At 37.9% G+C, this 26,357-nt stretch overlaps 1 protein-coding gene across 1 annotated transcript in view; it reads right to left on the reverse strand.

The window, feature by feature from the left end:
- Positions 1-26,357, reverse strand: part of CAMK4 (calcium/calmodulin dependent protein kinase IV) — a 231,679-nt gene that overhangs the window by 37,843 nt on the left and 167,479 nt on the right. Inside the window, exon 6 of the mRNA XM_044264318.1 lies at positions 921-1,011. Within this exon, the coding sequence (XP_044120253.1) occupies positions 921-1,011 (91 nt within the window). The remainder of the gene's footprint in view (positions 1-920; positions 1,012-26,357) is intronic.

Genomic DNA, 26,357 nt, shown 5'->3' on the forward strand with positions numbered 1-26,357 from the left:
CTTCAGAGGATTTAACTGATTCTGCTAAGGAGAATTCCTATAAAATAAGTTCTGTTATTATTATTTGCAAGCGAAAAGACAGGGGAAATAACATTTAATACACTTTTTCCTAAAATGCTGATTTAAAGAACTCTTTGAGTAGACTGGAATTACACAAAGTTCATTCTCGTAGTTCTTCAAAATGCTTATTGGAAGAAAAAGCAGGGTTCCCAGAGTCAAGTAAGGCTTGGGAAAAGCCTAACACACTAATTTAGACGTCAGTTTACACATTAGCATTTTTAGAGTTCCGGTTAATCCTGCAGAAATAAAAAGATTTGTTTAAGTTGGCATTTCCTAACTTATTTCACCAACCTTAGCACTTCTGCAAACCACTCCGACCTCCCCCAAAGCAAATTAGAATATTTACTCTGGTTCCCTCAGCTGAGGAACCAGTGTTCTGTGGAGTGCACTTTGGGAAAGACAGACCTCAATTTATCTCTGTTCATGTAAACAAGTGACTCAGACCTTAATTCACTGATATGTACTAAGCATTTTGTGAAAGGTCTTGAATATCTAAAATTAAGCTCCAACTAATTTATGGAATAAAAAGTAACAACAAAAGAAGTGTTATGTTATCTGTGATTTTCCTCTATATAAACTTACAAAATACACCACCGCCTTTCGAAGTTCCTGCTATTTCCAAGAGCTAAGTTTCCTTTGTGTCCAGAACTGGAGCACCAACTTCTAGGCACTGATTCCAGATCACTATATCAGGAAAGGCCTACAGACTTCCAAAACAATGCGTTATTCCTTTACAGACACCAAATATCAAAGGAAATTAAATGGAGGCAAACCTAGATGGAACAATATTTTTAAATTCCATGGAATACATTTCTTCTGCTCTGGGAAAGCGGTCATAAGACTTCATGAAATGTCCTCACCTATTTTGAGTGGTGCATCTGGGGCTGGAGTTGCATAGAGAAGATTCTCTGGTTTGAGATCACGATGGACAATCCCATTTTCATGTAGGTACTAAATAGGGAACACAATGGAGTAACATTCCAGTAACTGTATTTATGGTTCCAACATTTATGTTTAATCTTTTCAGAATTAGAATATCCTTTACTATGTTATATGATTCAAAATACACACATATGATCATTTAAAAATAAACACCGTAAAAGAAAATAAGTTTATACTATATATAATTTAAGAACAGCTTATATACAGTTACCTAAGAGTGAAATGCAGTTTATTTTTTTAAAATATATTTTTAAAGACTTTTATTTATTTATTTGACAGAGAGAGATCACAAGTAGGCCGAGAGGCAGGCAGAGAGAGAAGGGGAAGCAGGTTCCCTGCAGGGCAGAGAGCCGGATGCCGGCCTTGATCCAAGGACCCTGAGATCATGACCTGAGCCGAAGGCAGAGGCCCAACCCACTGAGCCACCCAGGTGTCCTGAAATGCAGTTTAAGGTGTATGAAACCAATTGTCAGAAATAAAAAATTTACTCCTTAGAGAATATTAGTTGCAGTTCTCTTTATGCATATAACTATGTAAGTTCAAATCCGTTAATTATTATTATACTAAAGTCAAGGTTCTATGCATTGAAATTTTTCTGGTTTATTATCTGAATAAAGCATAATTATATGTGTCATTTTAGCAGCTCACAATCACAGCAAAGACTTAATAATTATTGTTTGAATAGGCATTTAGATATGAGTAATTATTATAGAGGACTATCCTTAATATGATAAATACTGCTTAAAGATGATAAATGTTCTCATAGGCTTTTCTGAAGATTAGTAAATCCAACTACCAATACAGAGTAGCATATTTGAGCTGATCTTAAAGATCGCTTCTAGCAATTCCACTCATTTCATTCTATTTTAAATTATTTTGTAAATTATGTTTTATCACACGTGTAACATACTCTTACTGTCAATGTGGAAGTCTAACCTGATCCTGCTTCCCTAGTCTCAGATCCCTCTCCAAAAGTAATCACTCTTCACTTTGAAATGGTTTGAATGTTTTTCTATGAATTCACAAACATGAATATATGTATGCAAGGAAATACTCCTGATTTTTCCGTTTTCTTACATAAATGTATAATTGATATTAATTTTTACAGGTTTTCCTTCATTTAACAATATATCTTCGAAACCTTTCCCACAAACCACTATAGCTTATTCTACTGAACACTTGTATCCATTTTGTTGAATGTAGCATAATTTATTTTTTTAGTCCCTTTCTGGTGGACTTTCAAGTTTTTAAAAGTTACCAATAATGCAGTAATAAGCCTTCTAGCACTTGGATTTTGGGTGTTTTTGCTTGTGTTTCTTTAGGACAGATAGCTGGAAGCAGATCTGGTGGGGTCAAAAGGTAGGTTTAAAGTTTTTAAACTCCATCAATATTTACTCACACAAACAGTGTGTTTACGGTTTCCTAACATCTTTACCAAATCTGTGCAATTAACTTTTGCTGAGCTACAGTGTAATCATTGTATCTTATATTTGGCTTAATTTGTCTTTCTCTGTTTACTGGCCTAGTATAGGCTTTTTGGTTTTCCATTTATATCCTTTGCCCATTTTTCTGTTGGGTTAAGAGAAAAAAATAGCCAGGGTAGTTCAGTTTTTCTCCTTTCCTATCCCCTACAGGAAGGGAGAGAGTCTCTTCTTTCTTTGTAAGCCAAGTAAGAGAAGGTGGATAGCTTCAATGTCACAGTTTGTGGTGCCTGACATGTCTCACTTAGTGATTTGGTGAAACAGGAACTGATATCCAGCTCACTTGTGAAAAACAGAGGTGGTTAGAACAGGGAGTAAGAAGAGAGGGCCTCAGTGAGATTCAGTTGCCCTCAAGGAAGAGCTAAACAAGGGTACACATTTCTCACATGTTCAATGTGGACTGTGCAGAAAGGAACCAGACATCAGCATAAGTTTTGTGCTGGGGTGATGCCATCTTGCCTCAGCATTTCAGGAAGCAGAACATGAGGGAGGTGGCATAGGCGATTGAGGAACCACTAACTCCTCAGACTACCTGAAGTGAGAGAACTGTCCTGCAGTGGGTCTCTGCAGAGCCATCTATAGTGTCCCACATGGAAAGAACATCAAGCATTTGACATTGGCCACACTCAGAGACCACAGATGCTGGACCATGAATGCACCAGTCTGGGAAGACCATTGCTAACCCTCCATCTCTTCTCCCTCTCCTCACTGTCACCCTCACAACAACCCTAGAAGGAGCATGATCAGGTGGAGGGTAAAGAGCAAGAGAAAGAGAAGAAACTAACAAGTATTCCTATCCCCTCTGTTTACAAATTATAGATCTCCAAGGTCCACATTGGGGGAAGGAGGAAGTTTAAAGTTGGACAAGTCTAAAGTTTTGGTCTTTCCCTTACCCAAGAGTGACTGGAAAAGCTATGGGAATGGCTTGAAATTTTATTCACGAAGGAGAAGAATGGATTCACAGAGTTGATTTGCCAGGACAATCATGAGACAAAAGAAAGTTGCTTTTGCTCCTGTCTTATCAGGTCAAGCTCACTTTTTCGAGTGGATAATTATAATGTGTAGACAATAATATCATAAATGTCCTACACACTTACCGTATTCCAAGCACTATTATAAACACCTTATATCTATCAACTCGTGTAATCTTCGTATCAGCTCCATAAGGTAAATCATAGTAATGCTTGTTCTGCAAATTAGAAAGCTGAGGCATAAAAAGAACAGAGACATGTGCGACTTCACAACTAGACACATGGAGTTGGGATTCCAGTGTAGGCATGTGGTAGTGGGGCCATAACCCGACCATTGCGTGACTCCCAAACAGATGACTGATTGTGTAGGGTGGACATGAGAGGGGAATCATGGTGAAGGAGAGGAGGGGAGAATGATGGAGGAGTGGGAAGGTCATGGGAAGAGGAGGATTGGTGAGAAGGCAGAGGACCATATTAAGTCTTAGTGACACCCAGGGAAAACCCACCAGACCCCTGAGGAGGAAGATGCTATATCTTGCATTAGCTGAGTTTGAAGGCAAAAAATGCAAGTTTCTCATAGAGTTGCTTTGGAACATACCTAAGAATTGCAGTTTGGGATCAATGGAAAATATTGATCTCCCCCACTCCCAATCTAACCTAACTAAGAGACTCCATTGCTTTGGGAAGAAAACGACACCAAAAATAGCAACACAATAGCAACAAATGAGATAAATTTACAAGCACTGGTTGAGCAAAGTACCAATCATATAAACATTCTTATTAAATATTGTTCTGGCTTTCTTGAACAGAAATGGTAGTTTTGTGTTCTAAGTCCAAAGTTAAACAAAAGAAAACAAAACAACACCATTTGGCACTCCACAGAGGAGAGCTAGACCAGATAACTGGAGAAAAATTTTAGAAAAAATAATAAATTTAGGAGTTATGCACTAACAGAGGAACAAATTTAAAAACAAAATAAAGCAATGAAATACTGAAGGTCATGCGCTTTTAAAAATATAGGCAGGAATCATTTGTTATAAATTACTTAGTGTAGAAAGATTATTAAAAGTCGAGATATAATCATGTACACATGGTAGGAGGCATTTAAATGTATTGATTAACAAAACGATAGGAGTCACTATTGTATTTTTGCTTGGATCCACTGATTGCCTTTAACCAATAGTGAGTATTTTTAATTTTTACATTATCTCAAGTCAGGAAGCCAAGCAAAGAGGAAAACGTGCTATATGATCATTGTCTTCCCCCAAGGAGATACAATTTTTAGAAGCAGGAACATTTTGGGAGCATCAGTTCTCAAATTTCCTGGTCGCAGGACCCCTTTGGAATAAAAAAAAAGTATTGAAAACCTCCAAGAATTTTTTGTTTATGAGTTATATCTAACATTAGTTACTACATTAGTGGTTAAAAATGAGAATTTAAAAAGTACTAATTTATTTACAAAACAATAAATTCATGCCATATTGACATAAACATTTTCTAATAAGAATATATTTTCTAAAACAAAAAAAAATTTAGAATTCTGTGCTATTTTTTTGAAGTTTTACAAGTCTCATTAATTTCTAGTTTATACAACGCAGCTGGATTCCTCCGGCTCTGCATTGTCAACTATAAAACCACACATTATGCACTCTCTGAAAAATTCCACTGTACTTTCATAAGTGAAGGGAAATGTCTTCATATTATGACAAAATAGTTTTGACCTCACAGACCCTCTGAAAGGGGTCGGGAGTGTCTCAGGAACCTTCCAGGAATCTTAAGACTATACTTTGAAAACTTCTGTTTTAGAGGATCTTTAGTCATAAAAAGGGCCGTGCAAAAGCTGAATACTATGCACATCGCCCTTTATTTTCAAAGTGGGTTTTAAATGCAATACACACCTCTAATCTCCTCAAGCACTAATCTTATCTAGCCACATCAAGATCACAATACACTAAGTGAAGAAGGGGAAAAATGGCCCTCAAAATTGTGTACTCGTGGGAAAATGTGCAAAGACATTTTATAATATCATATCTGTGATACAGAGCTAATTAAGAAATATCCATTATGGAGAAACAGACCCTATCAAGATATTCTTGATCTTAACTACAGTTTATTTAGGTCATGGGGATTCAATACAAATAGACAAAAGGATAGGAAAAATTGAGAAATGAGACAATTGCATATTTTAGAATAAACCAAGTGTTGAAAGTAATCATAATTAAAGTAAACTAAGGCAAGCAATAACATTAAAAACTAAATGCCACTTCGGAAGATGTCTAAAACCTAACAACTTGATGGAGAAAGAAATAATAAATCTGACAACAAGTGTAGCATCTAACTACTAAATCTTGACTAATCATAACCTTTAGTAAAGAAATTAGAAGAGCAAATAACCAAGTGTATATGAATTTAATTAAAACTTTAAGGAATATTATGGACATTGGGGAACGTATGTGCTATGGTGAGTGCTGTGAAGTGTGTAAACCTGGCAATTCACAGACTTGTACCTCTGGGCCTAATAATACATCATATATTAATAAAAAATTTAAAAAAACCTTCAAGGAATAAAAAGAAGAAGAAAAAGGAAGTGGAAAAGGAAGAGGCAGGGAAGCACAATTAATTTACTCGCTCAATTTTTTAAAGGATTATCTTTTTAGAAAAAAGCATGAAGAAATAAATCAGTTAGAGAAAGACAAATACCATGATTTCAATCATATGTGGAATTTAAGAAACAAAACAGATGAGCATAGGGGAAATGAAGGAAAAATAAAATAAGATAAAAATAGAGAGGAGGGACCCCTGGGTGGCTCAGTGGATTAAGCCTCTGCCTTCAGCTCAGGTCATGATCTCAGGGTCCTGGGATCAAGTCCTGCATCAGGCTCTCTCCTTGGCAGGGAGCCTACTTCCTCCTCTCTCTCTCTCTCTCTCTGCCTGCCTCTCTGCCTACTTGAGATCTCTGTCAAATAAATAAATAAAATCTTAAAAAAAAAAATAGAGAAGAAGGCAAACCATAAGGGACTCCTAGTGATAGAGAACCAACTGGGGGTTGCTGGAGGGGAGGTTGGTAGGGGGATGGGGCAACGGGGTGATGGGCATTAAGGAGGGCACATGATGTGATAAGCACTGGGTGTTTTAAGCAACTGATGAATCACTGAATTCTATGTCTGAAACTAAAAATACAGTACATGTTAATTAAATTGAATTGAAATAAAAAATTAAAAAAAGATAAAAGCATAAAATGACAAATATTTTATCTGCAGAGTAATCAAGGTAGGGAACGAAGTAAATTTTTAAGGATTTTATAATGATGCATTTAATGCACTGTTGCCAAAGGCGTGTCTTTGCTAAAAGTTCTATTTTAATTTTAGGCCTTGGTTTTGGTCAAAGTTTTTCAGAAGAAATAAGCATAATAAGGTTTTTGTGGCATTGTTTTTGAAACAATTATTAAAGAACAACAGCATGAGAGGCACTGTGGGGCAATACCCCATGGTATGCCACACGTTAGCTATGCGACCTGAAACAATCTGCAGCTCCCAGTTTTCCCATCTGTGGCACCCACTTCAAAGGGGGTATTGAGAATCAGAGGTGAGGCATGTTGGCACTCACCATGGAGTGAGTATTCTGTTCTATGAAGGGTAGCTGTTGGGACTCAACTCATCCTTATCACTGTTGTTCCACATCTCTTGTACAATAAATTACAATTAGAAATCCTTTGAGACTTGGAAAACTTGCTCTTTCCTGAAGTATCAAAAGACACTTTGATCTGAAAATATTTGCTTTTTATTCCATCACATTTTCCTCTTCTGTTTTGGTGGCCCAAAACTCAATGTAAAAGCAGTTTCAATTATAATTAGTTAGCCTGTTTTGGATATATTTACTTCTCCCTCTCTCTGCTTTTTAAAAAATTCCCTTTTCCACTTTAATAGCTTTATTTTGTATGCGTTCTTCACTTATTTGCCACAACTCCTTTCCCCAAGAAGACGCATTATAAATTATAGAGTAATAGAATGTATTATATATTAGCCTTCACCCTGGAAATAAGTCTAAGGGAAATAGAAACTGACATTGCTATATTTGTGTTCAGAGTTTCCAAGAGCATTTAGAAGATATAAAAGGAAAAAAGTATGTGGCAATTAGGATTTGAAACATTCTTACTATGTCTTTTTCCATTAGAAGACAAATTACCAGGAGAAACAGTATTTGTCGCTGATAAAGAGTCATATTTCAAAGCCTATTGTTTTGCTTGTGCTCCATTCTCCTTAGGCTCTCCTCCAGGAGTCATCCCAGGTGCTGCCCGGGATCCTATTTCACGCCCCACTCCCTCCTCAGAGGCACTGCCCTATCACTCTGGCCTTTTCTCCTACTTCTCTCTTGCTCTTCCCTCTTTCTTCCCTTTCATCATATACATAGTTCTAGACTGGGTGGTATCACCATCAAAAAGAAACAAGGAAAAGAAAACAATCATCACCTCTACAGTCTCCCAAAGACACATACTCTTGCTGCCCTCAACTATTTCCTACTCTCCTAGGTCTCCACTCACAGCTTCCATTTTCTTCCCTTTCCTTTTTCTTCAACACACCAAATTTTTATTTTGGACCTCATCAAACCCAACACACGCTTTCTGACTCTATTTGACCAGTTTGGCCTCTGAGCACATGGTCTTATCTCTCATTTGCACTTCCATCACTTAGGGCTCTTGTCTCACTGGTTGCCTGCAGCTTTTCTTTTGCTCTCCCCCCTCAGTCTCCTACCCTGGCCCCCTATCTCTGACTTGCTGGGCACCTTCTGCATTTCCTTGGTTTCCAGAGTGAGCTCACTGAAAGCCACAAATAAGGGTACCATTTACCAACTATGCCCTAGATCTCTATTGCCTTCCCAACATATCTGTGGCTCTGACTCCATAGAACTTTCTACTCCCCATTCCATTTGAATGTCTCACACATGTTTCAAGCTCAGCATTTCCCAAGACAAACTCATTATTTACCCTAAATCTACTCCTGTGCCTGTATTTCCAAACCCAACAAATGACATCCATTTTGACCAAGCCAGACACCTGAGTTTACCCAATTCCTCCACCTCCTTTACCAACACTTCCAATTTATGTTCATGAACATAGGTAGCTTTCCTTTCTTAGTGCCTCACCCATCTTTCTGCTCCTTGTTTCCACTTAACTGTTCTTACCTTCAGCCAAGCCACAAAGAAGTTTCCCTCTTAATTACTCTGATGACTCACTTAATTACCAGCTTCCCAACTTCCAGGGCCGTTCCCCTGCAGCCAAATCTCCATGGTGGCATGCGAATAATTTTTTAGAAGTGCAAATTTGGTCACACTAGGCCACTGCTTAAAATCTCCAGCATCTTTCCAATGCTTTGGTCATGCAGGGCAGCAACAATGTTGTATTTGATTTTGTATCCCTTGAACAGAAGTCACAAACTCTCTAGGGTCAGGAGGATACCCGAAAGAATGAAGGAAGTTGACAGAGTGTAAAGTAAAAGGAAGATATCAGGAAGTCCCAGGGGCCTTATCTGTCCCTGGAGCATGGCCCCCTAAAAAGAGGCAGAGGAGACCGACTCAGCCCACTGTTGTCAGGCATGAATGCAGGCCCCATGTTGATAGCTCTTCTGATTTTTCAAGGCAAGACAGAAATTCAGATTTTTTTTTATGTAAAATATTACAAATTTTCCATGCTGGCGCTGAAGTTGAAAATTTTAAAAGCCTGGACAGGGTACAAACAAAATACCCTGCATTCTGTGATTCTTGCTTTGGAATTTAAAACAGGCCTTGGCATTCAATATATGCTCAATAAACATTTGTGAAATATATGAATAAATACACGATTTTTTTTTTTCTGACTCTGCTTCTTAAATTAGATCTTTACTAAGACTGTGCTGGTAGCCTTCTTTTTTGCTATGAACTCTCTCTGAGCTTGTTTGTCTATTCCCTTCCCTCTAGCTACTTCGTATAGCCCCCCAAAAGTACACATGTGTATAAGCAAATTGTGTGGTAGGGTTATAATTAATTTTAATTTTTTCTTCTATGAAATTTAACTCTAAATGTGTTATTTAGGTAATGAATTTTTTAAAACATTAATTTTATATAAGCAGCAGGCATTTTATGTTGGCTTATACATCTGTTATGAATGATGGGCTCTGAAGAGGAGCATATCCATCGAGTATATCCATCGTAACTACGTTCGGTCTCAAATGAACTACATGATGCCACTCTATTGTTAGTAGTTTAAGACTGTATAGACTATTCCATGATAGTATCCTAAAAGGAAGTTCTAATTCAAACTCCAGGACCATATGGCCACCTGCCCAGGTCTCATTTTGAACAGGCTGTCTCATCAACACCTTAAGTTCAACATGCTCAAAACTGAACTCTTGACTTTCTTCTAGCCCTTTTCTTTCTGTTCTTCCCACCTCAAAATGTAGTGCCTCGGTGAACTCAAGTGTTCAAGTCAGAAACTGTTTTTCTCCTCCCCACCCCGTGCCTCCATCCTATTCACAGCAGAGTGCCATGAATTCCAATTCCAAAATGTCTCCAGAATTGCCCTGCCTCTCTCCACGGTACTGCCATGACTTTAGCTAGCCCACCACAGAAGTTCCTTAACTCTCTTTGATTTCCAACATGGCCCCACCTTCAGTCTATTCTCACACAGCAACATAGGAAATCAGGCCTAGTTGGGAAACCCTTCAGTGGTTTCCCATTACTTTTCCTAGCTTCTGAGGCATTGGTTTTCTGGCTCCTGCCTTCCTCTCCAGCCTCATATTCTGCTACTTTCCCCTGTCTTGCTATCTACCCATCCTGACTTTCTTTCAATTTCTCCCAAGCCCAAATTTTATTCCCACCAGCCAGCATCCTTTTCTGGTTGCCCCTCTTCCTAGAATGCATTTTTATCTTTTCTTTTACCTAGCCAGCTCTTCTCATCCTCGGGACTCAACTTCTAGTGTCAGTTCCTCAGGGGGTCATATCTGTCCTTCCAAACTAACATATGTGTTCACCTTTATATGTTCTCATGGATGTCTCCTATTTTTCTTTACAGTGTATCTGTTTCTTTGTAAGCTTTATGTTTAGGATATCTCCCTCACCAGATGAAAAACCCATGAAGACAGATATCTAGTTTCTTGCACTATGCCTGGCACTAAGTGGGTACTAAAAAAATATTTTTGAAGGATCAACAAATAACTCAGTTTTCCAACAGACACGTATGTTGTTCTACTTTGAAGTCATTAACATATAGATATTCAAAGAATGGTGGTCATTTGCAAATGATATCCATTTGCCATTATTAATCTGTAATGGATGTTCAAATTTTCGTGCTTGCATTTTAGCAATATATTTCCATAGCAACATCACTTTGATAAATTTAACTGAAATAAGGCTCAGCACCTGTGTGCTTAGGAAACACACTATACTTATTGGATAATAATACTTGGCCACTTCAAAGGTGCTATGAGATTTATAGCATCATTCTGAAAAAAGCCAAAACCCAGTAAAAACATTTTAAGATCAGGCAAAAGGGTTTCATCCTCATAATGACATCTTGAATAATTACATAGTTTTTGTTCTTCTGTAGTAGCATTGATAGTTAGGGCTGAATTAATTTCTTCACATCCTCTGAAGCTGATCTGAATATCCAACACAACATATGCCTCAAGGGAGTTTGGGCAAGGAGAGTCGAAAATTCATCTGTTAGTTTTCTCTTCAGTTTCCTTCATGTCTCAAACATTCATAAATTGTACTTGCCAGTGTAAGAAAATGGAACGGAGTAGTGATTTGGCCAACTATAATGACTTGTTAATGAACAGTGGGCAAGCCAAAGTCCTCTGTCAATGAAGGCACCTTCATTGGTGGGCCCCCCAGTGGTACACTTGAAGAACATTGAGCCTGCTGTTGCCCAGAATATGGTTCCCATGGAAGCATCTTTGCTTTTGATTTGGGGTGTGGTTTAGAAGTGTCTAGATAAAGCAAAGCTGGGAATTTGGGAGTAGCAATGGAGTAGCTGGAGTAGCAGGATCATGGGGAAAAGGAGCAGGATGCTAACAGAGAGGATAAGTAGGAATGCTGCTGGGTAGGAAAGCCTGGGGTGTCTGGTTAGAGCACTTGATAGGCAAAGAAGTCATGAAAAACAGACTCTAGCCCTTGTTTCTGATTTTGGTACAAGTCTCCTGGTGTGCAAAGTCAGAGTGAGGTAAAAGGGATGCTTTCAACGGGTAGAAATTCATTTTCCTGTCTGCACATAAATGTGCATGTTATAAAAGTCTGCTAAGTACATATTTGTAAGAATGGTCTATCTAGTACTAGTGGGAAGTTTAATTTTATCTATACTGTTTTGCTTAGATTCAACTCAAAGTTTAAAACACTCACTCAAGACTTAAACATTTATCATTTCTTTTTTTTTTCCAATTTATTTATTTTCAGAAAAACAGTATTCATTATTTTTTCACCACACCCAGTGCTCCATGCAAGCTGTGCCCTCTATAATACCCACCACCTGGTACCCCAACCTCCCACCCCCCGCCACTTCAAACCCCTCAGATTGTTTTTCAGAGTCCATAGTCTCTCATGGTTCATCTCCCCTTCCAATTTACCCAAAAGCACATACCCTCCCCAATGTCCATAACCCTACCCCCCTTCTCCCTATCATTTCTTTAAGAGCAATTATTAAGTAAATTATTATCATTTTAAATTATGCATTATGCAAAATATCAATGGAAAATGTGATGAATCCTGATTTAAAAAGACAAGTCTCACACTAAGAGAGTACAAAAATGAAAACTGAAGTAATGTACGTGTCATCAACAAAGAAATCAATATGCAAAATGTTTTTGCATATAAGAGCAAGGAAAGTACATGTTGTGGAACAACTTTCTGAGGGGCTGTTGAGGATGTTTAGAGAGGGTAGGCATGTCATAATTTCATTCTCTTATTGCCAATGTATGTGGTCAGATTTCAGGAAAGGTGAGATTTTAGGAATGGAGGCAATGAAAAGGCTTGACCTATTAAATGAAGGTCATATTCAAGAGATGACACATCACTTGGAAAAAGGCCCAGAAATCATCTGCAGTTATAGAGAAAGCAGCAGCAAACACATTTCTGTAATGGGAAAGGAGAGAGTAGCTTGGAACACAAAAGAAACACGGGAACTCCTGAAACTGCATGTTCTGGTCAAGAGATAAGAGATTATAAGAGTCCCCCGAGAAGCTGAATGAGTAGAGCCGAGGATAAATGCAAAAAGTACTCTGTGCTCAAGCAAAGGGATGAACTTCCTCACAAGGAAGAGGAAGCTGGAAATATTGTTGTAAGAGATGACTGTACTTCATATCACCATACATGCTTTATACATTAACAAGTTAAGAGTAGATATTTGAGGATATATTACAGAAAGAAAGTTTTTGGATGCAAGTAAAATATAGATCAAATATGACAAAGAGTAAAAATCTATACATTTTTCTTCAAAAATATTTATATCCACAGATGTATAAATGGCTCCTAAATCACATATGCACTAAAGTAGAAAGTAGGATTGAAAAAAAAAAAGAAGAGGAAGAAAAATGCCCAACATATCTTTACCATTTGTTCTTTGGGGGAAAAAAAAAACAATCACCGAAAGCTCAAACTCTCCTTTAAACAGACAAAGATGATACTGCTGCTCTGAATTCAGGGGGTGTCTAGACATGTAATTAAACTCTCTCTATGGTCCTAACAAAAACTGTGTCATTGTGTAATGAAAGCTACTGCATAGTAATTTAGTTTAATTACAGCAATGCTGTGTTCAATGGGCTGTGTGTGGCTAATTGATAATGTCTCAGGAGTTGGTAGGAGGAAGTTTGAATCTCTTTAAAAATCTAACAGGACAAAGAAGAACCAGTCATTAAAAAAAGAAAACGGTATTCTGACTATAGCTCTCCCTTGGGAAGAAAAATTAAACTGCATGAACTTGCTCTTCTCTATTCCTTGGAAAATTCAGAATCAGTACCTATAAATTTAAGCAGGAACTTCAAAGTGAATACTCTACCTTTGTGTCATATCTGCCTTGGAGACCTACCACTACCATTGTCTTTATGCTTGACCTCTACTCTCTGATGCCTTTAGAATTACCAAGAGAATATATGAGAAAAGCAGCAGGACACTACTATCCCATGACCGGATCAGCAGGCATAGTTAGGATTGGCTGGCGGTGAGATCTATGGTAAGCTTCAATCTGTAGAGCATCCCAGGATCAGAAGAACCTACCTTCAGCGTAGCAGCCACGTGCTGGGGCTTCCCATTTATTAGCCAAGAACCTACATTTTCATTTATTTCATCTTTGATGCCTCCTTTCCTCTCACTAGTCTACTAGTCTTGGCCATTTGGCCATAACTCCACTTCCAAAATACATTTCACATCTACTCTTTTCATTACATTGTTACCACTAAGTACATAGTCCTTCATATTCTCTACTAGCACTACTAACATTTTTCTCCTAACCACGCCCACCCACATCTCTACACCTCGGTCATCTTTCTAAAACACAGACTAACTCATGTCAATCCTCTAGTTTAAAAATCCTCTAGTTAAAAAAGACTCAGGGTGCCTGGGTGGCTCATTTGGTTGAGCGTCCGACTCTTGATTTTGGCTCAGGTTATGATCTCAGGGTCATGAGATCAAATCCCATATTGGGCTCTGTGCTACATGGGGTGTCTGCTTGGAATTCTCTCTTCCTTTCCCTCTCTCCCTCCCCACCCCATGTTCTCTAAAATAAATAAATCTTTAAAAATAAATAATATAAAAACAAAAACAATCCAGCATCAAGAGCTCCTCATTGCCTATAAGTTAAAGTCTAATATTTTCAGTGTGAAAATAAAGGCCCTTCAAAATTTGTCCCCAGTTTCTGGCTGTGCATCATCTTGGGACAATTCTTACCATGTACTAACTACATAGCCATATTTACTATTCCTAAATCATGCCATAGATATTTCCACTTGGTTCCCAGATAATAATAATCTTTCATGTGTCATACTGTATTTTCTCAAGATTCTTGCAACAGTATTACACATCCAAAGCTCTTCCACAATCTTGCCACTTCTCATCTAGAGGTGAAGTGTAATGCCCCCTCCCCCTGAATTTGGTCTGTGACTTGCTAGACCCAACAGAATGCAATGGAAGTGATAGTATGTGACTTCTGATGTTAGAACATAAAAGCCAAGGTAGCTTCTATCTTTAACTCATTTAAAAATGAGTTAAATACTCATTTTTAGATCCCTAAGCTGCCACATAAGAAGTCTTATGATCTTAAGGCCAAGATGCTTTAAGAATGTTGGGGAACATCGACAAGTCAAGCGTCACTGTTCCAGTTGACAGTTCCTGGTGAGGTCCTATGTGGCAGACATTTAAGTGCCAGACATGTGAGCGAGCGAAGACGCCTCTAAATGATTTCTAGCCATCAAGCCCCTAAACCTTTCAGTCTTCCCAGCCCAAACTCCAGACATGATGGAGCAGAGACAGTCATCATTCCCACCATGTCCTGTCTAAAGTCCTGATGCAGAGAACATGTGAGCACAATGAAGTAGTTTTTTTCAAGCTTGGGGATAATTTATTAAGACAGCAACAGTACTTGGAACACATCATAACCCAGATTACATACCACTTCTGTGAAATTTTCTTCTAATCTCACGAGCAAAATAAATGTCATTTTCTCTGCTTCTCCCAGTAGCATTTTCTTCATATACCTTAATGCTCTGATAATTTTATTACAGTTAATTATGTACTTGTCTATCAAAGTAATAGATCAATTCCTTGAGAGCAGGCAGGGATTATTTTATTCACTTTTGTACCCACAGACTTTAGGCAAAGGGTCTGGTATGTTTTTGATAAATGTTCATGAGAAAAATGTGTGAAAGAAGGAGTGAATGAATGAATGATCAGAAGTATGGGTTGAATGAGGCTCTATGACAGGCATCAACAAATAGACACAAAATCCCAGGGAATAGCTAGAACTCATTCTTAGGTCTAGCACGTATTAGCACTTAAAGGTGTTTGTTAAATAAATAAAATTGTGTAACCACTGAGTTGGGACAGGAAATCGCTCCTAATACCTCTGGATTAGAATAAATGTCCTATGTCCGTCCCAACTCATAAGGCTGTGTGGTTCTGTGTTCAAGAAATTTAGTGAACTCAACTCATTCTGCTCTTTGTTTAAGGCAGTATCAATAGCTGCCCTTGGCCGGCAAGCTAGAAAGTGAATACAATGTAAATCAATCAGTTCTCTTTTATAGTGTATAACCAAATCTACTCTAGAATTACAGGTATGCTAGTGATGAATTAGGTTGTGCTTGTTTAATAAAGTCTTTATTTTGCTTTTACTTTTTAAAGTTATTTTCACTGAGTTTAGAATATCAGGCTGCTTTTTTCCCCTTAACAATACTTTGATGTCTCTTGCTTGCATTATTTCTGAGGAAAATTTAATGTCATCCTTATCTTTGTTCTTCCGAAGTAATGTGTCTTTTCTCTGGATGCTTTTATGGTTTTTAGGTTTTTACTTTAGGTTTAAGAAAATCGAATATGCTGTGCCTTGGTCTCATATTCTTCATGTTTCTTGTGCTGGAGATTTGTTAAGATTCTTGGATGTTGGCTTTACAAGCTTCATTAAATAACTTGCATATTATTTATTCAAATATAATTCTATCTCCCATCATTTTTCAATGACTCCAATTACATATACGTAGTTATATATGTAGTGTTCATATATATATGTCTATGTGTGTATATATGTATATGTATACATGTGTGTGTATGTGTGTATATATCCTTGAAGTTGTTCCAAAGTTTACTGATGTTCATTTTGTTTTCCACCTTTTTTCTCTGTGTTCTACCTTAGATGGTTTTTAATGCTATGTCTTCAAGTTCACTTTATTTCTGAAATGTCTAATCTGCTATTTATTACATCCAGTATACTTTTCAACTCAGATACTGCAGTTTTCATCTCCAGATGTCTAATTTCAGTCTTCTTTTTAAAATAGTTCACACATACACACACACACACACACAGGAATACTATGCATCCATCAAAAAGAAATGAAATCTTGCCATTTGTGACGACGTGGATGGAACTAGAGGGTATTATGATTAGCAAAATAAGTCAATAAGAGAAAGACAACTATCACATGATCTCCCTGATATGAGGAAGTAGAGATGCAACGTGGGGGTTTTGGGGGGTAGGAAAAGAATAAATGAAACAAGATGGGATTGGGAGGGAGACAAACCATAAGAGACTCTTAATGTCACAAAACTAACTGAGGGTGGCCAGGGGGAGAGGGGTAGGGAGAGGATGGTGAAGTTATGGACATTGGGGAGGGTATGTGCTATGGTGAGTGCTGTGAAGTGTGTAAACCTGGTGATTCACAGACCTGTACCTCTGGGGCTAATAATACATTATATGTTCATTAAAAAATAAAAAAAATATTAAAATAGTTTCCACATATATAGTTTACATCCTTACTCTTTCCTCTACCTTCTTGAATATATGGAATACAGCAATAAAACTGTTTTAATGTCTCCCTATATTATTTATTTCATTTGTGTCACTTATAAGGCTGTTTCTTTTGATTCATTTTTTTCCCCCTGCTTTCATCCAGTCTCACTCTGGATGTGCTTACTGCATGCACTTCTCATAATTTCAACTGGGTAAAACACACTGATTTTATTGTGTTGGGTACTGGACAAATACAGATGTATTTGTGATCTTTTTTAGTTCTGTTCTGAATGCAGTTAAGTTACAATACTTGTAAATAGTTTGATCCTTTTGAGTCTTGCTTTCAAACTTTGTTAAAATTGTCTACTCTGTCTATTGGAAACACAAACTCTTCCCATCCCTGTGTGAACTGCAAGCATTGTTCCCTCTAATCTATGGTTCTCTCCCTGGCCTCAGGTAGTTTCCTTGCATGCAGTACTCACCAGGAGATCTGGGGGAAAGAGTAACTGCAGCTTTCCAGAGATTTCTCTCAGAGCAGCTCTCTCCTCTCAGGCACTCTGCTCTGTGAACTTTGGTCTCCTTGGCCTCCCAGACTCTATTCTGTCTTAACCTAGGGAGACTGTGGGGCTCCTCTTGGTTTCTCCTCTCTACAGGGCAGCTGAAAACTCTTTCCAGGCAATTGTAGGGCTCATATTATTTGTGCTGCCTTTTTCAAGGGAGCCCACTGCCTTAGGCTGCCTAATGTTTAATGTCTGAAAACCATGTTGCATAGTTTTGGTTGTTTTTTTGTTTCAGAAAGAGTATAAATTAGTCCCTTTTACTCCATCTGGTCCCGAAAGAGACATTACCACCATTACTCCAGACATTTTAAATGTTTTCTAAGTAATATTCTACTTGATACCTAAAAGTGGAATTATTCTCAGTATTTGAGACCATTTGAACTTATTAACTGGTGTACCAGTTAATGCAGTTAAAGCTGTTAAGAAAAAATGACAAATGTGAGAAGCTCTGCACTTAGTTCAATGTTGATCAAAATTTCTATGGTATTCATTTATAAGTTTCTGAGATTTCCTATAGCAAAGAAAAAATAATTTCAGCTTGCTCCTTGGTTAGAAAGAATTTCTTCCCTTTTTGTGAACCCATGGGAATGATTGACAGAAGTGTCAGATGTGAAGTGCAGCCAAAGTCTCTTATATAGAGATATAAAGGATAAAAATCATATTAAATAAGTTAAAGAGAGGCAATAAGCTTGGCTTAGAGATGATCCTCTGGAAAATTCTTAAATCTGTAAGAGTGTTGAATCAATATTTTAACCATTAAAGGCCATACTTCCTTTTAAGTAAAGATGAAGCACTTATTTATTAATATTCTACTCTTTATACAAAGTTTATATAATTTATGATTCCTAAATCTTTTAAGATTTAGTAATAAAAATGAACATTTATCAAAATAGGAAAAAATTTTTATTAGTTTCCACATATGATGTGGATGTGTTGATAGGAGGAATTAAATTGAAGGTTACTCATTTTCAGATACTAGTATTAACAGTCTGTTTAGCAACTAAAATATTCAGTGATGCTCCAGAAAATTTAAAATAAATCAAATTTGCCTATATATGGTGATTGCCCAGAGATTCTCTATGCTTTATAACAATTACAAAATATCTTGATCTTCATAGATAAAAGTGATCAAATGATCTATTGTATTCTGTGACATTTTATTTAAAGAAAATACAATTTTATCAAACCTCTGAAGGCATCAATGTGTTGAAGTTACTTCTAAGCCTTAAGCAGCCTCAGCTCATCTGTACTTTAAAAAACTTCAAGTGCCTACATTAGAATATTAAGTCTCATTAAAGAAAGTTTTAGATTATAATAAATTTAGATAATCAAGGTGTTTTACAGGCAAATGCTTTTAAAGTCCTCTCTGAAGGATTACTCTAAGAATCTGAGAGCCAGTCCAGACTTTAAGAGATTATTTAGAATAGGAATCTCAAACTCAAATACCGCTAAAGGAGGGGCAGATAACATGAGAGTGAAGTAGGCAAACTCCATTTAAATTTAAATATTTTTATTTAATAAATTTTCTATAGCACTTACTATGTGACAGACACTGTTCCAAGTGATTTGCCAAATATATCAATCCTATTATATTAATCCTATATATATAATATTAGTATATATAATTCCATTATCTCCATTTTACAAATAATGAACAGCCAAGTTAAATTACATGCTGAAGTTCATACAGTTAGTAGCAGTTCTGGGATTTGAATTCAGAGTCTGGCCTGGAATCTGTGCTCTTACTCACAAGGCTGGGGAAAGGGGCATTATGGTAAACGGAGACAGCATATCCTACCTCCAGAACTTTTTAAAATATTTGAAAGCCTTGGAAGCTGCTATTTAAGAGTCAGCCTCGTCATCAGCAGGCTTGGGAGCTGTGTATGCCAGGGGAGACCAGTCTGAATGATCAGCCTATGAGTGCTGCACTGTATTTGTGACCCTCAAAAAACTGGCATAAAAGGGCAACCACTTGAAAAAAGAAATACAATAATTAAATGGAAGTTGAATTTAGCTACAAAGAATTGAATGTCTTCTACCCAATTATTTACTATTGACTCACATTGGGGATAATTAAATTTTTATGTTACCGTCATTCTGGATATTGATAAAGTTACAGAGCTAACTGCACCTGGAAGAATTACATCTGTGGAGCTATTATTATTCCCACCTACACTTGTACTAAAAAGAATGGAATATGCATTTGCACATATTCTTAATTTATTGGAGACAGATTTAATTCTTTAATTATAGCATGTAAAGTGATTCTCGTTATGTCAAATATGTAGTTTTCAAGAGCTGAATCAAAGAGTAAAAAAGCACAGAGGTACACCTGCTAAAAAGCACCTGTGTCTTTTAAAAAATGTGAATTTTTTCCTGCTATGTGATCTTTAAAATGGATGTACCTCACTTGTCTCGTTTCACTGCTGGCCCTGAATTCTTGCCACGTTAAGGCTTCTGTCTGCTCCTCTGTCTCTGGCTTTGGGTCCAACAGAATCTATAGCAGGTTACTGCAGAGGAAAGCAGACAGCAGAGGACTTAATAGCATAAATTCTGAAGTCATCTTTGGTTTTGCATTCTAGTCCTGATTCTGCCATGAGCCAGCTGTATGATCTTAGAAAAGTTGCCAATATGTATTCTAAGCCAAGAACCCAGTTGAGCCCACTGGACTTCAGACCTACAGACTGATGAGAGAATGAGTTGTTTTAAGCTGTTAAATTTGTGGTAATTTGTTAGTCAGTAATAGAAAACTGATACACTGGGTATTCTGCAGTTAACAAGTAATGGACTAAAGAACATAAACTCTAGGCACACAAGTGCCATAGGTCTCTTAAGGACTCCACAGTGGTGGGGGTAAATATATGCTCAAAAAACATTTGTAGTTTGTTTGGTTAGCTGATGAATGAGTGCATGAATAAGTAAATGAATAAAGATGTTTGGTCAGTCAAATCATTTAACACATATTTACAGAATACCCAGTATGAACCAGGAAACATTCCAGACATTGGTGTGGGACTTGATCCCAGGACCCCAAGACCATGACCTCAGCCCAAGGCAGATGCTTAACCCACTGAGTCACCCAGGGGCCCATATATTCTAGTTCCACACAAGAAATCAAAGTTCCAGGAACTAGAGTTTCTCATACTGGAGGAACAGTTTACTGAAGCACCATGAATGAAGACTCATGGAAAGACAGAGAGGATCATAAAGTCAGCAAGGAGCCCTTCCAGGCAGGACTTCCAGGGTCACACATAGAGGGTGGTGAGTCTGATGGGGAGACAGTGGAGGGTTGTGGGGAAATGCTATGATATGATGTGTGCTTTTGTCTTATAAATCAAGCAGGATCCTAAATGTTCAAGCAAAGTCCTTTAAATATCACAAAGTGAATGTGAGGAAAGCTGATGACGACAGGGATGGCAATGCAATAATCTCCAATATGTAGGTGTGTTGTATCAAATTTAGAGTTGAAATTCTTATTATACTTTCAGTTCAACATATATTGCCACATAAAGAAAACAAAGACAGTTAAATGTAACTCACCCTTGTCTATATCCCAAGTTATGTACGAAAACTATTCTTTTTTCCTGGTGGACATCATTTGCCAATATCATTATGCAACTTACATATATCTTTTTTTTTTTTTTTTTTTAGATTCATCCATTCACTTGAGAGAGGGTGAGAGAGTAAGTGTAAGCAGGAGGAGGGAGGAGAGGAGCAGAGGGAGAGGGACAAGCTAACTCTGCTGAGTGGGGAGCCCGATGTGCAGCTGATTCCATGACCCTGAGATCACAACCTGAGCCAAACCAAGAGCTGGACGCTTAACTAACTGAGCCACCCAAGTGCCCTGCCACTTATATATCTCTGTTAAAACACTCGGATGTACAATTAATAAAATCTGACTTTTGATTATTATTTTTTTTCCAATTTATTTATTTTCAGAAAAACAGTATTCATTATTTTTTCACCACACCCAGTGCTCCATGCAAGCCGTGCCCTCTATAATACCCACCACCTGGTACCCCAACCTCCCACCCCCCCGCCACTGCAAACCCCTCAGATTGTTTTTCAGAGTCCTTAGTCTCTCATGGTTCATCTCCCCTTCCAATTTACCCAAAAGCACATGGACTTTTGATTATTTTTAAGTGTGCAGTGTATAGATAAGTAGTTCTCTGTTTAACCTACCAACTGCTTATAACATAGTAGGCAGAGCCCTGACATTTCAGAAAAATTTTACAGATTGATAATATATACGGAAGTATTTCCTTGAAAAAAAATGAGATCAGGCTCTGTAAACTTTAAGCAAAATAATCTGAAGAAAACACCAAGATTCAAAAACCATAGATTAATATTAAATATACAGCATGTGATATACATTAGAATTATACCATACTTCTTTCATGAGCTAAAAATAAAGAGGATATAGCACAGAGGGAGCTTAAATTACATTTACAAAAGGTAGAATGATAAAGTGGGACACTGGAATGAGGAAGGTATTCTTGTCCTAGGTCAAAAGAACATTTTGAAACCGCTAAGAGTTACTGAAAATTTCTTTAAAGTAGGCAAAAAAAGTTAAGAAGAATTGTTCAGGTGTCCAGCACTGCATCTATTGCAATGGTGTTTACATTTCTTTGAACCTTTTGATGGCGGTGATTCTCTGGAATTTAGAAGGTAAAGAGAGGTGAGAATAAAAGGAAGGAGGAAGGGAGAGGTTGAAAGAGAGAGAGAAAGAAAAACAGATTAAGGGGAAGCTTCACTTAGACGGACTGGAAATTGTGTGCAAGTATTTTTCTTTTCCGTTGTCATAATATCTAGGTCTCCAACTGGCATTTGGTATGTTGGAGCAAGTGCTACAGATAAATATTTGTGTCCCCAAGAATTCAAATGGTGAAGTCCTAGTCTTCAGAGTGATGGTATTTGGAGGTGAAGACTTTGAAGGTAATTATACCTAAGGTCTTGAGGGCGGAGTCCTATGATGGGATTAGTGCCTTTACAGGAAGATGAAGAGACCAGAGCTCACTTTCTTTCTCACGTGAGGAGACAGTAAGGAGACAGTAGTCTGAAACCAGGAACAGAGCCCTCACCAAAAATCTGACCGTGTGGCACCCTGATCTGGAATTTCCAGCCTCCAGAACTGTGAGAAATAAATGTTTATTATTTAAGCCACGTCAATCTATGGTATCCTGTTACAGCAGCCAGAAGAGGTTGACATAGCCAGGACTACTCAACACTTAGAAAGAACGGCCTTGTGCAGAATGAAAGTCGTATTCCCATTGTCCTCATTAAGAAATTCTGCATCTTAATTAAAGTGAGTAAACTGGACTTTTGTAAACATTCCTTACTCAGGAGCTAAACACTTGAGATGGGATAGAAAACAGTGATTAAAATAAGAAAACCAAATTAGCCTTCTATTTCTACAACCACTTTTATAATGTACACAGGCTATGATTTAGGCCTATGCCTATATGTTAATTTGACATCTTCACCGAATTATGTATTTCCCACTTATTAGGCAGGTAAAAATATTTTGTAAAAATTTTGCAGAATTTGTTTCTGAATTATTTAATAATAATGAAATCAAAATTCTATGTTCAAAGACTGAAATTAACAGAATATTGTAATACTGCCTAAATGCTCTCCTTCTAGAAATTAAAAAAATATATATATTCAACCTATTTGAGAGAATTGTTCATGTTTTTCAGAACTCCTTCTGAATTGGCCATTCCCAAAATAAAAATTCGTTTTTATGGGTCAAAGACATTGTAAGTAGTAGATTCACACTGCACCATATAATAAAGTAGGACTTCACTCCCTCAAGACAGGGAATACTTTAGGTTTGGGCAGAGAACTACTATCAGAGAGCAAGGAAATAAATTTCATGTTCCCACCGCCATCCTCCAATAAACAATGTAAGAATAACATAAAAATAGTTAACTAGACTCTAACCTTAGTTATTCTACCACCCCTGGAGAGAAGCACATTTACAAAGAAAAGATCTCTGTTCACCTTCAAAGCACAATACTTTGATATTTTCCACACAATCATTCTTTCTTAAAAGGGGATCACTGTCAAAGGAATCTTTCCAGCCGTGAGTCCTTCCCTTGTAGCCCATAGTAGGTAGAGGCTGTCGCACATAAATTACATCGATGTAAAGAAGAGACTGTCCTCCTAGAGACCCCATTGTGGGTGGTAGGATTCTTTGCTCAGCTTTTTTCCTGAATTTCAGCTTTTCAGAGCATTGAGTATCAGAGGAACAGAATACATATATGTGCAATACAGTGTCACAGGGATGGAAAATAGGCCAAGTTACAGATTAGAGTAAGGTTTGTTTAAAATAAAAAAAGGTATTGTGATTATATGCTAATATCCTTCCTCTCATGGGCTGCTTATACACACCTGCTTGGCATAAACACTTCTAAACACAATTAAAACTTGTTACCTTACTTAAAACTGTATTCGCTTATAGCTTGAATTCCCATCTTTCTCTCTTTCTCTTTATTCTCATTAGTCTTCATAGGTCATCTACAGAGATAGAAATGGTACATGCCTTTCCTGACCTCATAAGGATACTGTTGAGTCCTTCTCAATTATTACACTGTATCCTTTTTTGTGCTTTTTTTTGGATACTGCCATTATTAACTAGACAATATTTCCCACTCTTACTGGAGATTATCCAATTCTCCTGCTCCAGAGTCAAAAAAAAAAAAAAAAAAAAAGAAACTGTGAATCTCAACAGAAAACTGCCAGAATAGCTACAAATCAATCTGTAAAGACTATCATCTGAGGTTGTCAAACATGAATCAGACGTCATGTCTATGACACTTCAATGGGCTTTTGCAATAGTGAAAATATTCATCTCAATCCTGAGAAGAAAGATAACTTAGATGTTATTTTTTAAAAATCCACTGGGTGGGTGGCTCAGTGGGTTAGGCTGCTGCCTTCGGCTCAGGTCATGATCTCAGGGTCCTGGGATCAAGTCCCGCATCGGGCTCTTTGCTCAGCGGGGAGCCTGCTTCCCTCTCTCTCTCTCTCTGCCTGCCTCTCTGCCTGCTTGTGGTCTCTGTCTGTCAAATAAATAAATAAAATCTTTAAAAAAAAAAATCCACTTTGCCTTGGGGTCCCTGGGTGACTCAGTTGGTTAAGTGTCTGCCTTCAGCTCAGGTCCTGATCCGGGATCCCGGGATTGAGCCCCAGCCCCAGCCCCCACCCTTTCCCTCCTCTCACTCCCTGCTCAGCAGGGAGCCTGCTTCTCCCTCTTCCTCTGCTGCTCCCCCTGCTTGTGTGTGGGGGCTCTCTCTCTCTGCTAAATGAATAAAATCTTTAAAAAAATCCTCTCTGCCTTGTTAATTCTTCTAGACAGGGACCGTGTCTCATATTTACTTTCTATCGCTCTCCTGAAGACCTACAATGTGTGCTGTGTGTCGTGAACACAATCACCCTGCTCTTAAGGCTTTGGCTAGTCTCTTAAAATGTTTGTTATTTTTGCTTTTGTTGTTCTGTTCATCATTAGTTCTCAGCGAGCGGAGAGGGAAATAGGAAAGGAAGAAACACAGGTCATTAGAGGAGTTTGAGACTGGATGGAAGAAAGTGGAATAAAATCTCAGGGAGCAAGTGCGCAGAGGTGAGAAGAGAGTGTTAATGAAAGGGAGAGAGTTTTATGAGAAGTTCTTATCAAACCTCTCAATTGCTCTGCTGCATGCTCCCTGTTCTAGATTATTTTTCATCATCTCCACGTCTTTACATATGTAATATTCACTAATATTGATCAAGAAGATTCAAGGGGAATTCTGGGCTTAGTTGGTAGCACATTTCATTTGTATAATCGCAAACCATGTCCCTTCAGATGTTTTCCATCTCTTGGCTTGAATTTGCCGTTTCTTTATAACTGGCCTCCCTGCTTTGGGGCTTCATGCTGCCATCAGGATGATCCAGTAGCAAAAGTCCCTCACATCTCCTCATCCGCAGAATCATGTGAACCTCTTTTGAAAGTCATGTAAACCCCACAGGATGGGCTCTCCATTTCTCTCAAGCCCCAGTTCTCGCCATAGTCAAAGACCAGCTGTTCATGTCTTTGCACATTTAGTCTTACGTTCCCTAAAAATCTACGGGAGAAAAGGAGTTTTTCTGGAATTCTGTTTCTTTCATACTGGCTATCTATTAAACAACAATTTTTCTTTTAAAACCCAACTCATATATAACTTCCTCTGGCAAGATTTTTCTGACTCAGTTTCCCTCTAGATATATTAAATAACTTTCACTTTCTCTAATCTGCAAAATATAGCAACAGATATGCATAAATCATTTTATAGCCTTGTGCTGTTAGGTCCGTAATCAAAGGAGCGAGACTGATACAAAGCGAAGGTCAAGCAAAGCTTTATTTCATGCCAAGCATCGAGAATCAAAACAACCGGTCAGGGTCGCCTCTTACAGAGAGGGCGATCCCTCCCTGCCTTACTGACTAACTTTTAAAGAGCAAAGGCCATGTGATTGAGCCTGGCCACATACAGGTGGCCAATGAGATTGTAACACACAGAGAAAGCTGCCCAGTCACGCTAGGTCACACTCAAGTGGCCAAATGAATCATAATTTACCCTATAGTAGCTATTTGAACTAGACTATCACCTTGGTCAGCATTGGCGCCCAAAAGGCAGGGCCGACACTCCTTAGTAGCTAGGGAGACAGTATGTATGCCCCACTGATTGGATGTCTCCACCTGGCCTGACCCGCCCTTGTATTTGGGCTTTGTTACCTGGGACTGGTTTCTGGGATTTGCTTTTAAGTAAGTCCCCTGGGAGGGGCGCAGGGTCAGTTTAAGTTTTACTACATAAAAACCAAAATCACTGTTTAACCGGATGGAATCACTTTAGCTAAATAGGCCCTTACAGTGCTT

Source organism: Neovison vison, chromosome 1 (assembly GCF_020171115.1).
Source record: "Neovison vison isolate M4711 chromosome 1, ASM_NN_V1, whole genome shotgun sequence".
Taxonomy (NCBI): Eukaryota; Metazoa; Chordata; class Mammalia; order Carnivora; family Mustelidae; genus Neogale; species Neogale vison.